Consider the following 17,522-nt stretch of genomic DNA (forward strand, 5'->3'; position numbering starts at 1 on the left):
TACACTATGCTGCAATGTAGCAGCCGCACGGAGCAATCTTTGGCCGCTTGTCCTTACCAAAGTCACTGTGTAGCCCCCAATACTGCAATATTGCAATACAGCGCTGCCATCTTCAAGTGGTGTGGCCAGTATCGCTGTGTACTCCTAGCCTAAATTACTGTGACTACAGTACATCAGCTATTTACATGAAAAATGACATCAGTATTATAAAAAGGACACATTATCTATCATTTATTTTAATCAATGAACCATAGATCAAATATGGCAGTCAGCTCCCGCCATTAAAAGCATCGTCCCAGCAAAATAAAAGACTTCAATTAATTCCACTCTATTTAAAAAACAATCCATAAGAATGAAATACTTGATGTGTGTTTCTGAAAAAATAAGCCGCTTTTCCATTAGCAGGAAGACTGAAAGCTACAGCTGATGAACAGATGGTATCCACCCATCTCATTCACCCTGTAAGTCGCTTTAATGTTTATTAGCTATGTGATAAAAAAATATATAATGTAACTCTCTGTGTAGTGACTTACATAGCAAATTCTTCTCTGCATTTCCACAATACAGCCAGCAGAGGGCGCAATAAAATTTCTGATGCAGAATTTGGGCTGCAGGGGTTATGCCAGTGGATGCAGAGTAGTCATCTCAATGACTTCCACATTAGAGTTTATCTAGAAATACATTTCTAAAATCAGCTAAAATCCAAGTAAAGGCATTTACAAGAGGAAAAGACTAAAAACTATGTATCACAGTCAGTATATCATTCTGCACTTGGCTGGCGTTCACTGCCATAACCGCCTTAACAGGCTCCACATCAGCGCCAGCAGCCCAGCACCTACAGTCACGGCAGCAATGCGAGTTGGAAGGTATCCTAGTGAAGACTCCAGTCGATGGTGGAGCTGCAGGACTTGCCGCCGCGTACTCTCCCGGTCACCGGAGTTATCGATGACGTGATCGGCTAGTGGCAGTTTGCTATCAATGGGGAGCTGAGCGGCTAAACGTTTCTGGACCTCCTCCCGGGAGAGACCGCTTCTCCGGAGCAATCTGTCAACCTGAGTCTGTGGGTCACTGCAAGACAGTCAATAACATTGGGGCTTAAAATAAGAAAAAAAAATACATTTATAAATGTAAAACTTTTCTTATCCTTTCTTCTAGGCTGGGCTACACTACAGAGAGATTCAATAACACGCATGTCAAGTCCGGCGTTGTCGGGAAAACCACCCGGTATGCATTACAAGTACAGGTATTCAGGTTACATTGTCTTTGGGCTTTGGATGTATTACTTTTATGCCAAAATAAATAGGCGATGTGTCTACTCAATGGTGGCCTGACCCCTGGGACCCTCGACGATCACAAAAGAGGAGATTGCTGGAAAACCCTTTAAGTCACAGGCTTTAGGCCGCACTACTGAGAAATTCTGACAATAACAAGTACCATCCTGGCTTCTGGCAGGCGCACGGAGACTGGATATGAGTGAATCAAATAGACACAAAATGAATTTGCATCGAATTTAAAAAAAAAAATAAAAATAAAAATTCTCCTGTATCTGAATTCCTTTTGATTTGCTTTGTGTGAATTCAGCAAAATGTTGGCAGTCTGAACGCCATTTTAATGATCTCTAAAAAAAATAAAAAAAAAAAACCTGAAAAAAAAGAGTTGAAAAATATACGTGTACTCACCTAGCCGCTAACCTGTCCTATGGCTGCAGCCCCCTCCTGGCCTCTTTCCATCAACATAACATCCTCTTCTGACATCTTCACTCTGCATCAAGGATTACAGCGCTGAGTAGGCTTTTGGAGGTCACGAGGCGAGTCGTCCAATGCTTAAAATCGTGACATCAGAGGCGCACTCAGCGCCGCACGCCCAGAGTAAGGCTACGTTCACATTTGCATTGTGTCGGGCGCAGGTTCGGCGACGCATAGCGACGCATGCGTCATGCGCCCCTATATTTAACATGGGGGCGCATGGACATGCGTTGTCTTGCGTTTTGTGACGCATGTGTCTTTTTTGGCGTAAGCGTCAGGGCGCAGAGGACGCTACATGTTGCATTTTTCTTGCGCAAAAAATCATGCCAAAAATCGACGCATGCATCACAAAACAATGCGTTTTGCATGCGTTGTGCGTTGCGTCGTCGACGCAACAACACAAATGTGAACTTAGCCTAAGAATGGTGGAGGTCTCGCTGGAGGTAAGAGGCCGGATGGAGCTTCGTGGAGGACATGGGGCGGTTACACCAGGATCCGTGAGAAGCAAGACAAGTATTTTTTTTTTTAACTCTGTGTTTATTATGCTCTTAGATTCGGCATAACGTAAGCAATAATAAGGAACATTCGATTAGCATTAGTGATGAGTGAACGTGCTTGGATAAGGTGTTATCTGAGCATGCTCGTGAGCTAACCCAGTGACTTTGGAATGCTCAAATATTACGTTAAAGTCCCCGTGGCTGCATGTCTCCCAGCTGTTCGACAGCCACAACACAAGCAGGGACTGCCTAACAAACAGGAAATCCCTACATGTGTTGCGGTTGTCGAACAGCCGGGAGACATGCAGCCACGGGGGCTCGAACATATTATTCAAGCATGCCGAAGACACTCAGTTAGCACCCGAGCATGCTCAGATAACACCTTATCCAAGCACGTTCATTCATCACTAATTGGCATCGAATAGCTTTGATGCAAATTCTAATTTTGACTTACTAGAGACACTTTATGGATACTATGTACCGTATATGTTACATACATTGAATAAATATGATGGCTTCAAATCATCCACGCTTTCATAACAGAATGCTTGCGGAGTTGCGCCTAAATCTTGACACTTCTGGTGTTTTCAAGCAGTTTATCCTAGATATGTGACAAAATGGGCACAGCTGAGGTAGGACGGGGTTTGGTGACCTCTGCATGTCAAATTCATGACAGGGGCTGGAGTAGGATTTGTGGCGAGGCGTCCACAGAAGTTTTCCCGGCATTCGTCCGACGCTCCAGATTCACGAAGAGGCAAAAGGCATATCTGACTTCAGCACGTCCCCTCATCAAGACCGGCATGAACAACATCACTCTTGATGAATTGGGGCCTAATGTCTACATTAGTGAGGAGCGAGTGTACTCGTTGCTCGGGTGGTCTCCGAGAATTTGTAACTGCTCGGAAATTTAGTTTTTGTTGATGCAGCTGCTTGATTTACAGCTACTAGACAGGCTGAACACATGTGGGGGTTGCCTGATTTGCTAGGGAATCCTCACATGTATTCAAGCTATCAGCTGTAAATCATGCAGCTGCGTCAACAAAAACTAAATCTCCGAGCACTTACAAATTCTTGGAGACCACCCGAGCAACGAGCATACTCGCTCATCACTAGTGTACATCACAATCAGACAAGACTTATGAGTGGAATATTCTCATTAAAGCTCCTCAGGTTTTGGTCTGCAACTTCACGCTATTTTTTTCTTCTTATAGGCCTCCTAATTTATTCCATGGAGTGCATTTCCTTCTGAAAAGTAGAATAATCTACACAATGTTTTTCTGCTGCATCTGTTATACAAAGAAGTGTAGTATCACTACATAACTAGGTGTCAATCCATGTGGTAGCAGTCAGAGTTGCCCACATTTACAGCCAGTCTACCAGAAAAGGAAAGATAGCCTTGCAAATTTTGATCAGAAATAGAAGTGTTTCTACTGCCCAGAAAAGAGCAGGGCAAATTGTGCTGGTCTCCTGATCTGCCAGGCAAGTGAAACATTTGCAAGGTTATAGGGATGACATTAGGAACAACATCCACATCCAAAGGCAGAGGAATGTATTGGCAGGTCCACACTATATTTCTATATATTGCCAGCAATTCACCACATTCCCGCTGATGTCAGTTAGGTGAAGTGAGTTCATCGCAGGACCTGTCTGATGGCATCACGAGCAGGAGAACTTTCTCACTCTCACGGTGCCCTCAGACAGGTAATAGGAGTTCACAGAAAGACACTGAGCAGACGCTGCTCAGTGTCTCTGCTGGATGGCAGGCTGTATGGTCGCATCATGCAACCATGCAGCCTGCCATCTAGATGTAGCAGAGCTAGACCCGTCGTAGGACAAATGGATTATCATCTTCTCTGTGGAAAGGTGAGAAATATTGTTGTTTGTATAAAATGAGATTGTCAGCTCATCACCTCCTCTGGTTAATGTGTCCTCCAGGCAGCACGGATCCACTGGGAGAAAGTTGGTGTGCATCAAATAGTTAATATCCAGCGCCTCTTTGGACGAATGATCCCAGGAAATACAAGGTTTCTTAAAACTTCTATTTATTTCTTCTTATTAAAAACAGGTAACAAAAAGGTCAGGCAGTTTGGATACACTCATGTTTCAACCTGAACAGGTCTTAATCACGGAGTTGCATCTCTATGTCTGTTTGGAAGTCTTAGGCCTCTTTCACACTTCCACTTTTCTTTTCATCCGTCGTGCACTGGATCCGTCGTATAATTGCTGTCCGTCAGGTGGAGTGCTTTTTTCTGTACGTCGGAAAATCGCTCAGCGACGGATCCTGTGCTGTCCGTCGTTGGCTATAATGGAAGCCTATGGACGCAGGATCATCGCTGACTGTCAAAAGCAGGAATCCAGCGACAGATGCCGTCTTTTGCAACTGAGCATGCGCGGAAGAATTTTCTCTCTCGCTCTCTTTTTACTACTGATGCTGTCTATGCAGCATCAATAGTAAAAAGATATGTTAAAAATAATTTAAAAAATAAAAAATTGTGATATTCTCACCTTCCGGCATCTCCCGCAGTCTTCCTGATGCTCCCGGCAGCTCCCGTTCCCAGTAATGCCTTGCGAAATGACCCGATGACGTAGCGGTCTCGCGAGACCGCTACGTCATCACAGTTCATTGTCTTGCAAGGCATTACTGGGAATGGGAGCTGCCGGGAGCATCAGGAAGACTGCGGGGGATGGCGGAAGGTAAGAATATCACGATTTTTTTAATTATTTTTAATCTGGGTTGTGTATGCATTTTTGCAGCGGAAAAACGCGGCGAAGACGTATACACAACGTGTGCACATAGCCTCAACGGATCTGTCAAAACAAAACGGACCCAGTGCACCCGTTTTTTTTACAATCTGCACAGGATCCGTCTTTTCAACATTTTGACGGATTGTGAATGATTGTAAAAAACAGAAGTGTGAAAGAGGCCTTATAAAGAAGTACAAGTTTGAGTTTTTTTTCCCTTTTTACTTCCAGGTAAACGGAACCACCCCTTTCCAGTCCAATTGAATTCCTTATCATCTGTGTTTCAATAGTCCCTGTCCTCATTAGTTTAGGCAATCCTCTTATTCTTTTACACAAGTTTCAAGCTATAAATACAACATATAGAAACAGAATCATTAACATTCACAACATGAATGAAAAATGTATAAATGCGTACCCTCTTTCTCATTTTTTTCCCCCATTTCTTAACCACTAGGGAATAAGGAACACATATTCAAGCATCCACATTTACCTCCTTTAGAGTTTGAGATCACAAATACTCTGTAAGGCCTGTCCCACACGTCCAGATAATTCCGGTACCGGAAAAATCGGTACCTGAATTATCCATGTGCCCGTGCGTTTCTGTGGCACATCACTGTGGCACATGTGTGCCGACTGGGTACCACACGCACCGTGCAGGAGACAGCGCTAGAGATAAGCGCTGTCCCCCCCACGTGGTGCTGAAACCGCCATTCATATCTTCTCTGCAGCAGCGTTTGCTGTAGAGAAGATATGAATAATCCTTTTTTTGTTTGTTTCTGGTCTTTAACATAAAGATCCATGTCCCCACCCCCTGTGCGCCCGCCCGCTGTTATTAAAATACTCACCCGGCTTCCTGTCCTGGCCGCACCTTCTACTGTATGAGCGGTCACGTCGGGCCGCCGATTACAGTCATGACTATGCGGCTCCACCTCCCATAGGGGTGGAGCCGCATATTCATTTCTGTAATGGGCGGCCCCACGTGACCGCATACAGGAGAAGCTGCGGCCAGGACAGGACACTGCGAGGGAGGCGGGTGAGTATTTTAATAACAGCGGGCGGGCGCACAGGGGGTGGGGACATGGATCTTTATGTTAAAGACCAGAAACAAACAAAAAAAAGGATTATTCATATCTTCTCTACAGCAAACGCTGCTGCAGAGAAGATATGAATGGCGGCTTCAGCACCATGTGGGGGGGGGGACAGCGCTTACTGTAGCGGTCTCCTGCACGGCACACGGACTGCACACCGACAACGTCCGTGTGCGGTACGTGTTTTACACGGACCCATTGACTTTAATGGGTCCGTGTAATACGTGCGCTCCCACGAACACTGACATGTCTCCGTGTTTGGCACACGGAGACACGGTCCACAAAAAAAAAAATCAATGACATCTGCACAGATGCATTGATTTCAATGTGTCTACGTGTGTCAGTGGCTCCGGTACGTGAGGAAACTGTCACCTCACGTACTGGAGCCACTGACGTGTGAAACCGGCCTAATTAATGGTAAACTGACTGAACGGGATATGGTATTGCAATATGATTAAGAATATAATCACTCAGAGAAAACACTAGGATCATGTTCATATTTGCCATGCTGAGCTAAAAAAATAAAAATGTGGGGTATTATATATCATCAGTATGTGTTTGAAAGTGATAGGTGGATAAATACATAGAAATGCTAGGACCACGTTAACATTTGCTACTCTGAGATAAATGAAATTAAAAGGGTCAGTTTTGCTATATGAAATTGCATGTATCTGCAATGATAGACAAGTGGATACATAATATGTATGATATAATGAACACAATAGCAAATAGCATTGAAACATTGCATATATCTACAGAGTATTTGTGATATCAAACTCTAAAGGAGGTAAATGTGGATGCTTGAATATGTGTTCCTTATTCCCTGGTGGTTAAGAAATGGGGAAAAAAAAATGAGAAATAAAGGGTACACATTTATACATTTTTAATTCATGTTGTGAATGTTAATGATTCTGTTTCTATATGTTGTACAGAGGTGATCCATTTAGAGCATGAAACTGTTGTAAAAGAATAAGAGGATTGCCTAAACTAATGAGGACAGGGACTAATGAAACACAGATGATAAGGAATTCAATTTGACTGGAAATGGGTGGTTCCTTTTGCCTGGAAGAAAAAAGAAAAAAAAAAAAAAAAAAAAACTGGTGAAACTTGGACTTATTTATAAGGGTATGTGCACACGCTGCGGATATTGCTGCGGATCCGTAGCGGATTGGCCGCTGCAGATTCTCAGCAGTTTTCCATGCGTTTACAGTACCATGTAAGTGCAGCGCCCCAGAGTCCTGGTCGTTGCAGTACTGATGCTCCATCCGCCGCTAAGGGGAGTGATGGTACGTCTGATGGCACTGAAGGAGTTCACCTGACCAGGTATCACAGACACCAATACACTTCACAGTCTGGCCTCCAGGGGGAGCTAAGGGTGCTATGTATTAGGCCACTCCTCACAATCTGGTAAAACTGGGGGTTAGATAGAAAGTTAGAGAGAAGCTGACTGGGTTGGAACCAGGCAACATCCTGTGGCAGAGGGTGTTGCAGGGGAAGATTCAGGGGGGTCCCTGTCAGGGGTGGGATCCTGACAGAGGCCTAGCGAACAGAAAGAACGTTACGGGACCGCGCCTGCACTTCATTGCGGCGGTACCCCAAGAAAGGACAAGAAGCGAGGTTTATTGCGAAGAGTGAGAAACAAGATCAACGCAATAAGGAGAAATACCAGTAGGAGTCGTGCTGTAAGATCGAGGCAACATCCTACTGAGGCGCGTAGCCGGTGGCTGGAAACGCCGAGGAAGTACTGGCTCCAAGCCTTACTTCAAACCAACGGCAGGACAGTCAGTTATAGGCGGGCTGTCTCACCTAAATCACCTAAGCAGACATAGGGGGCAACAGTGGGAGAGGGGCGACTCTAGGGTCCTGGAAGAACTCCAGGCCTACCTGTCATACGGGTGCGTCCTAGCCATATCATCTGGGGGACGGAGAAGAACATCAGAATCAGTTGTGAGGGAACATGAGAAACAGACACAACAGTTGTGAGGACTATCCCGTGGTGCTCAGCAGGGAAGGACTACAACACACAAGCGCTAGAAGGAAGGCACAGATTTCCACCTGCAAAGGGAACTCTGGAGGTGCCATCGGACCGGCCGGTCTCGGACAGCCCTGTTAACCGTACTCTGGACTGAGGATCCTGAAGCCTTCAGTAAAGAGGTAAAGAGACTGCAACCCTGTGTCCTCGTTATTCATCGCACCTTGCACCACACTTCATCACTCTCAACTTTCATTGGACGCCCCTTAGCAGGGTCACGGACCGGGTCTAGCCACCGTGACAATCCCAGAACCGAGACAGAGAGGCCCGATACCGGGTACCCCTCGGCCCTGCGACGGTGGGGGCGCTCCATAAACCTATGGAAAACAGCAACTATGAAAAATCCGCAGTGCACATGCTGCGGAAAAAGACGCACAAACAAAGCGTTGTTTATTCCGCAGCATGTCAATTCTTTGTGCGGATTCCGCAGCGGTTTACACCTGCTCCATAATAGGAATCCGCAGGTGTGAAATCCACACAAAAAACGCAAAAAAATGCGGTAAATCCGTGGTAATTCCGCAGGAAGGATTTACCAAAACCAGTCCGGAAAAATCTGCAGAGTAATCCGCAGCGTGTCTACATAGCCTAAGACTTCCAAGCAGACATACAGATGCAACTGTCCAAGTCGTAAGAACCTTATATCCAAATGGATAATGCTGAATAAAAACTATTTTTTATTTATTTACGTTTAAAAACCTGTACCACACAACAAAAAACGTACAACCGTGCACACTATAACCGTCCCTCACACTGTAGACACTGATATCCCCTGCCTAACCAGCGGAGGTTGGCACCCTAGATATATATATACGAGAGAGGCGCCCCCGCTCCTCGATGGCTGACCCTATCACTCCTACACTCTTTTCCTAGATGAAGTGATACAGCCAAATTAACAATCTCACGCGGCAGGAGATAGAAGAAAAACAATAATATCTTGATAGGATATTGACTAAACAGTGTGAGGGGGAGTGATGCCGTGACCTAAAGTGCAATCTTATAGTGCATAAACATGAAGGACAAACAACCTGACTATAACTGATCCCTGTTCACTGACCACCTGCCTGACTGTGGAGGTTGGCACCCTACTATACAGCGGAATTGGCGCCCCCACTCTGCGAAGGCTCACCCTATCAGTGTCCCTTTTTACCAATATGCCCCGGCTAGTAGATATATAGCCCGGCGCTTGTGCTGATGATGATTTTAATGGGTGGGGGCTAGCATGCAGGTTGGCAATAACATATTTCACAATGTATAAACACACATAGGGACCAGCCAAATGGCAACCATTCACAAAGGTAAGGTTACTCTATGAAACAATATAGCTAATACCACCATCTGATTGATATATAGCCCAGTATAAATACTACCCATGATGGAGCTAATACATAAGGGCCAACTCCAATTCCAATTCAGATGCAGATTAATGCAGCAGTTGCACACTGCTAGCATATGATGTAATAATCCCAAATTTCTTAATGTAAACACAGAGACCAACAGAATAGCGGTATGGATAAACCGCACAGTCAGAACATGATATCTGCCAGTATCAGTTAAAGTCAGGGATACTCATCATGATCGATGTTCTTGAGGACCCATGCCTCATGCCTCAACGCGTTTCACCAACTGGATCATCAGGAGGCTCAGATGAATGATGCTGCAGGCAGGCAGGTGGTCAGTGAACAGGGATCAGTTATAGTCAGGTTGTTTGTCCTTCATGTTTATGCACTATAAGATTGCACTTTAGGTCACGGCATCACTCCCCCTCACACTGTTTAGTCAATATCCTATCAAGATATTATTGTTTTTCTTCTATCTCCTGCCGCGTGAGATTGTTAATTTGGCTGTATCACTTCATCTAGGAAAAGAGTGTAGGAGTGATAGGGTCAGCCATCGAGGAGCGGGGGCGCCTCTCTCGTATATATATATCTAGGGTGCCAACCTCCGCTGGTTAGGCAGGGGATATCAGTGTCTACAGTGTGAGGGACGGTTATAGTGTGCACGGTTGTACGTTTTTTGTTGTGTGGTACAGGTTTTTAAACGTAAATAAATAAAAAATAGTTTTTATTCAGCATTATCCATTTGGATATAAGGTTCTTGCGAGTTCTTTAATATTATAACCTTAGTGGCTTATCTAATTAGTTTAGTTCAACTGTCCAAGTCGAAACATGTTGGTTTCTGTGCCTTTTTTTTTTTTTTTTTTTAAATCATGAGTGTATCCAAACTGCCTAAGAAACTTTGAATTTCCTGGGATCATTCGTCCAAAGAGGCGCTGATATCAACTATTTGATGCACACGAATATTGTTGTTTGTTTTTTTAAACTCTTTTGCACAAGACAATGGCATCTGTGGAAGGGGCAAGGTCGTAAGTATGGTTTAATTAAGATTTATTAGGCTATGTGCACACTTTGCGGATTTTGCAGCGGATCCGCAGCGGATTTGACCGCTGCGGATCCGCAGCAGTTTCCCATGAGTTTACAGTACAATGTAAACCTATGGGAAACAAAAAACGCTGTGCACATGCTGCGGAAAAAAACGCGCGGAAACGCAGCGGATTACATTCCGCAGCATGTCACTTCTTTTCTGCGGATTTTCACCTGCTCCAATAGGAAAATGCAGATGAAAATCCGCATAAGAAACCGCAGTAAAAAAACGCGATAAATCCGCAGTAAAAACCGTAACGGGTTTTCACTGTGGATTTTGGAATTCCGCTGCGGAAAAATCCGCAGTGGAATCCGGAAAGTGTGCACATAGCCTCAAAAGGAATCTGTGTCGTTCTTTCAATTAAAGGACTTTTTTTCTGGGTGTGTTTTTATATGATATGACTATGGGGATAGTAATGGGGGTGTCTTATTGATGCCTCTCCATTATTAACCTCGGGACTTGATATCACCTGGCAACACAAAGGTGACATCAACCCCCCAACCATCACCCCACTTGCCACCGCTACAGGGCAAGTGGGAAGAGTGAGGCTAAGTGCCAGAATTGGCACATCTGAGAGATGCGCCTTTTCTGGGGTGGCTGAGAGCTGATGTTTTTAAATGCGGGGGGGGGGCAGTATCCATGGCCCCTTCAAAGGCTATTAATATCTGCCCGCAGCGGTCTGCATAGCCTTTGCTGGTCATTAATTATAGGGGGACCCTACGTCTTTTTTTAGGGTCCCTCATTTTAATAGCCAGTAAATGCTAAGTATACAGTTGTGAGCTGATATTAATAGCCTGGGAAGCTCCATGGGCATTACCCCCTTCCCAGGCTATAAACATCGGCCTCCAGCCGTCTGCTTCCCCTCTGCTGGTTTTTCAGAAAAATAATCTTTTATTAAATACATGTACAGTAAGCTGCACACACACTGTACTAATTGTATTTGTCACTGACATATATACACATCTACCTATTCAATGTGTATTTACTGTATGCAAGCTATCTATTCTATGCTATCGGCTCCTGCTGTGACTTTACAGTACGCGACTGCTGATTTGCTAATTTCCGGATTTTATATATATATATATATATATATATATATATATATATATACACACATATATATATATACACACACATACACATATATATATATATACATACACACATATATATATATATACATACACACATATATATATATATACATACACACATACATATATATATATACACATACATATATATATATATATATATATATATATATATACACATACACACACACACATATACACACACACCTACATATATCTATGGATTCTATGTATATATATCTATTCTATCTACTCTATTCTAACCTGTCACGCTGCGATTTTACTGTACGCGGCAGATGAATTGTTGGCTTTTCAAAAGGACACCGGTGCGTAAAAATCGGCAGCACTTGCATGGTCCGAGTGCTGTGTGATTTTTTTTTCATCGCCCCCATAGGCTTGCATTGGCGAGTCTCTGCGCCAATTGCAGCATGCTGCAATTTTACATGCACGCCAAATACGCCTGAGAAAATAAATGCTGATGTTAACAACACTCTACAGGATACAGCAGGTTAAATTCCTGCAGAGTCTGGCCGCGCCTCCCTATAGCCAGGTGGAGACTCTCCAGCAACATGAAGATGCATCAGTGCTGGGGGAGCTGCAAGAGGCAGTTTAGTTGTTCAGCAGATAGTCTGACACTGGGAGGAGCAGAGCGCTAAACGCAGCGAGTATGACAGCACTGGTAAGGCGTGTGAGTTACTGACCTCACCGTGACTTTGGTGTATCTACATGTCGTTGCCTTATCTTAGCTTCTGAGCACAGAAGGACCCAGTTGAACTTGGGCATTTTGTCTTTTGCCAACCAAATTAACTATGTGTAGAAGCAGTGAGATGACAACCCTGTTGGTATATTCTCCATGCTCAATAGTATTCGCTTTGCACTTTTTAAAATGGTGTGGCAGCAAGACAGGTTAAACCAGTAAATGGGGAAGTCTCTGCATCCCTGAAGGGCTATATTCACAAATATATTGTTTTTTTCATTTTGGAGGGAAAGCTACTTCAACAATTCTTAAATTAAGATGCCACAAATAAGAGGACGAGACAAGGAACTCCCCAGACTGCTTGAAATTCTCCTCAACTAAAGAGAAATCCATTAGACATACGGTAATCATTGGTTGCTGCTTGTGATTGCCATTTCCAGGCACAGACTCCTAATGAGCCAAACATCCTCACAAATCAATCCGCTCGTATTGCTTTGATAAGTTTTTCTTTTTAGCCATTTTTATTAGTGACAAGCTTGCAGTGATTAATGTAGGACCAAGAAAATGAATAATTAAGTTAATGCTTGGAAGAGACCCTAAATAAAAACTTATATTGGCACAAGTGAACAAACAGAACTCTCTGGGATTTCCCGCATACTGGAGAACCACCATCTCAAAGCGAGATCCTTTATCCCCTCCACATGTGGTGACTTGATTATGTTAGGAGCATTAATTATCTTACCTAAGAAATTGTACTAAACTACATAAACTTAAGACCCCATACACATTAGGCTAATGCTGGCTGAGCCTAACAAAATAGATGGGCTTGGTAAGGTTTATTGGGGCACAGGACATTGGATTGATGGGGGGAGATGATGATTGGGCATGTCAGATTTTGGACTGTTAATCTCTTTATTCTCCCACAGATGAGACGGCCGGCTATGATATCTGTTGGCGACTTTCTGAAAGAGAACACATGAGCACCAGGCCAAAAGCTCCTGTGTACAGGAGACACGGACGTGATGCCCGTCAGCCAAACGATCTGCTAAGCAGTTTGGCCTACCGCCATCTAATCTGTATGGCACACAACAATTTTACATCTCATCATAGCCTGATGCCTAAAGATGTTGTGGGCTAAATGAAAAACATTGGAAGACCTGAAACAACCATTGGGAGCTGCAGACGACTTACGTCCTACTCCGTGTCTGTAATATAATGTTCATAAGCTTTGAATATTAACCTTCTTTATGACCGCAGCCTTAAAAGTAAGAATCACTGGTCAGGTCGATATAAGATCTTCTTAAGAACTATATTCAGCTCATGGACTTAAAGTTATCAGATAGAACTATGTAATGATCGCTCATTCACTGCCTACACCTTGGATATTGGATCTGAGAGGCGAAGCCAATAGACAAATTTCTCTGTAATGAAAAGTTAGCATTTCCCATGGGGGAGCAATCAATTAAGGTAATTAAGGTATCTAATTGTAGCTAGTAAACTGCACCAGACCTTCCGCTCTGCATATATTACAAGTGAACAGATGATGTCAGGCGTCCTACAGAAAAGTTTCATATACAGTATAATGCTCGGGACTACAACATACAGTTTATTCTGAGAAAATCAGTATTTTGTCTGATTAAACAACATTTATCACCTATCCACAGGCTGAGTAATACATGAATGACAGGGTAGACTGAAAATGTGGGCACCAACATCCTGTGTCAATGGAGCGGCAATTTGTGTATCCTCAGCACTGTTAAATTCTGTCGGTCTATGGCAGCATTAGTCGCACATGCGTGCTGCTACTCCATTCACACAGGGCTTTGGGACCCCCACGATGAATGATTGTTGGGGGTCTGACTCCAGGATCCCCCACTAATCATACTTTAATACTTTCAGAATTGAAAGTTGAAAGAAAACAAAGCTAATAAAAGTCTCAGTGAGCGGGGCCTTTTCTGTTCTTACATTATTGATCTAATGTACTCCCACAAATGGAATATGTTGTATTATTCTAGATACTTTAGGCTTAAAAGTCAGATTCCCTCATTCTCACCTAGTCAAATCAGTTCTCATACTTTGCACTAACAAGGGGCAATACCCCGAAAAACCGTGTCTGAAAATTGAGATTCTGAATTGGCTATTATCATAACTCATACTGCAAGTCTCATTAAAGGGTCGATAGGGACTTGCAGGATTGCTGCTTCCATCGGGTGGCGCTATAGAGTTCAAGTCCTCTGAAGTCTACACGGCCCCAATTGGACAGACCATCAGCAGATTTGGCTCAGTACCATCTTTATGCTGATGACACACAGCTATACACGTCAGCCCCTGACCTTACCACCACTGTACTACAGAACGCCACTGACTGTCTGTCCGCAGTCTCCAACATCATGTCCGCTCTCTATCTGAAACTCAACCTCTCCAAAACTGAACTTCTTCTGCTCCCGCCATCTACTATCCTCCCTAAATCTGACATTTCCCTCTCCGTGGGTGGCACCATAATAACACCCCGGCAGCAGGCGCGCTGTCTGGGTGTTACGTTTGACACCAATCTCTTCTTTCCCTCCCATATACAATCTCTTGCCGACTCTTATCGCTTTACACCTAAAGAACATCTCTAGAATCTGCCCTTTTCTCACCATGGAAACAACAAAAACCCTCACTGTCGCCCTGATCCACTCCCGCCTGGACTAGTGTAATGCTCTATTAATTGACCTCCCCCCTTACTCGACTTTCCCCTTGCCAGTCTATCCTTAACCCCTTTCTGACCTCGGATGGGATAGTACATCCGAGGTCAGAACCCCTGCTTTGATGCGGGCTCCAGCGGTGAGCCCGCATCAAAGCCGAGACATGTCAGCTGTTTTGTACAGCTGACATGTGCTCGCAATAGCGGCGGGTGGAGTCGCGATCCACCCGCCGCTATTAACTAGTAAAATGCTGCTGTTAAACGCTGACAGCGGCATTTAACTAGCGCTTCCAGACATCTACAACTTGCAGTTTTAGGCGCTCTCTCAAAACACATTTGTTCAGAGCGGCCTATCACGTTCCCTAATCAAAGTCATTTTATCTGAGAATAACCCTCCATCAAACTCCACCGCACCCAACAGCACCACATACTGGGTGGTGACTAGCTCATGCGGCCTTTATCTTTCCTCCACTCCCTGAAGATGGCTGGACCATCATTGTAAATACACACCTGTACTTTGTATCCCCCCCCCCCGTTGTAGATTGTAAGCTCTCACGAGCAGGGTCGTCCTATTTTGCTTTAATTATTGTATTGCTAACGTTATTACTTATGACTGTTGTGTTTGAAACTGTTAAACTGTAAAGCGCTGTGGAATATGTTGGAGCTATATAAAGATTATTATTATTATATGGTTATTATGTGACATTTTAAAATTAGGTCATCAAAAATGTACCGGGTCTTTTTTTCCATAGATATTCATATGATATATATTTATCACCTATCCTGTATATGGAACAACCCTTTATTTTATTACAAATGTATAATCTGATGCCATACTTACGTATCAGACAGCATCAGCTCTAGGGCAGGAAACTGAATATGGAAGAATAGTGATTTCTACATAAAAGAAAGGCGGCCACGGACAGCAGATCTAAGTCACCGGGATCTGTCAGGCTCATTGCCAATCTATGGAGTCTGCTAGTGATCTCATTGAGGTAACATGATGTGCATGTTGCTCAGTGTATCTATATAATCACCGTCTTGTAACTCTTACCAGTAAACAAGCACAGTGTGTTTCATGTAGCGCGTCAGGGTCCTGGACTCAAACAGAAGTGGGATGTCAAGGATCACGTATTTATACCCTGTAGAAATGAAAAATACGTAGAATCACTTTTACCATTATCTGCAGCTCTGTAAAGAAGCAATTCAACTGAAGCCTACTATTTTCTGTACAATGAATAAACCCAACGAATGCTTCATTTAAATGTTTTTTTTTTTTATATAAAAAAGCACTGTATGATCACTCCTAGTGGCATGTTCTCCAAATTCTTCTTGTTGAATTGGACACACAATGTAATAGTGGCTGCAGAATGGAATAAACTGTTTAGTTCTTTTTTAGTTTTGCCTCCCCGTTGCAGAGATATTAGTAATAAAAGTATCTGGTACCTATTGAGTTAACCTTTAGGCTATGTGCACACGTTCAGGATTTCTTGCAGAAATTTCCTGAGCAAAACCGGACATTTTCTGCAAGAAATCTGAATGTGTTTTTCTCGCGTTTTTACAGCGTGGTATGAATCGTGGTATGTGTTAAAGAGGGGGGCCCACTGAGACTCTTTTGACCGGGGCCCTCAAAAACCTGGACCCGGCCCTGACTTCACTGATTGGTCACGGCCGGCCGGCCGTGACCAATCAGCGACAGTCCCAGTCCGCCTCAGAATTGGCGTGGAATTTGAACCACGCTTCGCTAATTGGTCTTGGCCGGCCGGCCGAATCCTGTGTATAAATTGCATTATTCTGAAAACTTCATAAATAAACTACATACATATTCTAGAATACCCGATGCGTTAGAATTGGGCCACCATCTAGTCTCAAATAAGATCCCTGTGGCGTAGCACAGCTGAGCTTAGCGTTGTCACAATACAAACCCTTCTATCAGCTCTCCTCCTCTCATAGCACTGTCCGCTCTAATGTACTGCCTCTCCTCTCACAATGTACTCACTTTGTTACTTCTGTGCAAGATGTAATGACACCCAGCTCTGCTCCCACTGCACTTATATCTGTTGTGCAGCATATTGTGTGACATCTCTGGACAGACAGTAAGCGACAATACAATAGAGCAGACAGTACTATAAGAGTAGGAAAGCTGATAGAAGGGTTTGTAATGTGACACAGGTAAACTCAGCTGCACTTTCTAACCATGCAGGAGGTTAGACCAGGAGATCAGTGCTCTATCATTACATACTGTGGCGCTGCGCCTACTGTTTGTGTTGGGAAACACTCACTTGGCAGCGGATTAACGTAGTCAGGCACGTTTGTTTCACACAAAACAGTCCATACGCTTTATTGAAACGTCATAAACAGCTCCGTAAGCCAGGTTGCATATCAGTGGCTTACACAGTCTGTTACTTCATCGCATATGGCTTTACAAAGCATTCACTAGTCAAGCCTGTCTCTCTCCAGTCACCGGGTGACTGCGCAATTCAGTAACTGTCCTTTGTCAGTGCACATAGTTCTTTCCAC

General features: G+C 43.8%; 1 protein-coding gene across 5 annotated transcripts in view; it reads right to left on the reverse strand.

The window, feature by feature from the left end:
• Positions 1-216: 216 nt before the first annotated feature.
• Positions 217-17,522, reverse strand: part of DCAKD (dephospho-CoA kinase domain containing) — a 33,586-nt gene continuing 16,280 nt past the window's right edge. For all 5 annotated transcript variants that reach the window (XM_077252637.1, XM_077252634.1, XM_077252635.1 and 2 more), the window contains 2 exons: positions 16,057-16,144; positions 217-1,068 (listed from right to left, as the gene is read on the reverse strand). In XM_077252637.1, coding sequence (XP_077108752.1) covers positions 783-1,068; positions 16,057-16,144 — 374 coding nt within the window. In that variant the 3' untranslated portion in view covers positions 217-782. The remainder of the gene's footprint in view (positions 1,069-16,056; positions 16,145-17,522) is intronic.

This window comes from Ranitomeya variabilis, chromosome 4 (assembly GCF_051348905.1).
Source record: "Ranitomeya variabilis isolate aRanVar5 chromosome 4, aRanVar5.hap1, whole genome shotgun sequence".
NCBI classification, from domain to species: Eukaryota; Metazoa; Chordata; class Amphibia; order Anura; family Dendrobatidae; genus Ranitomeya; species Ranitomeya variabilis.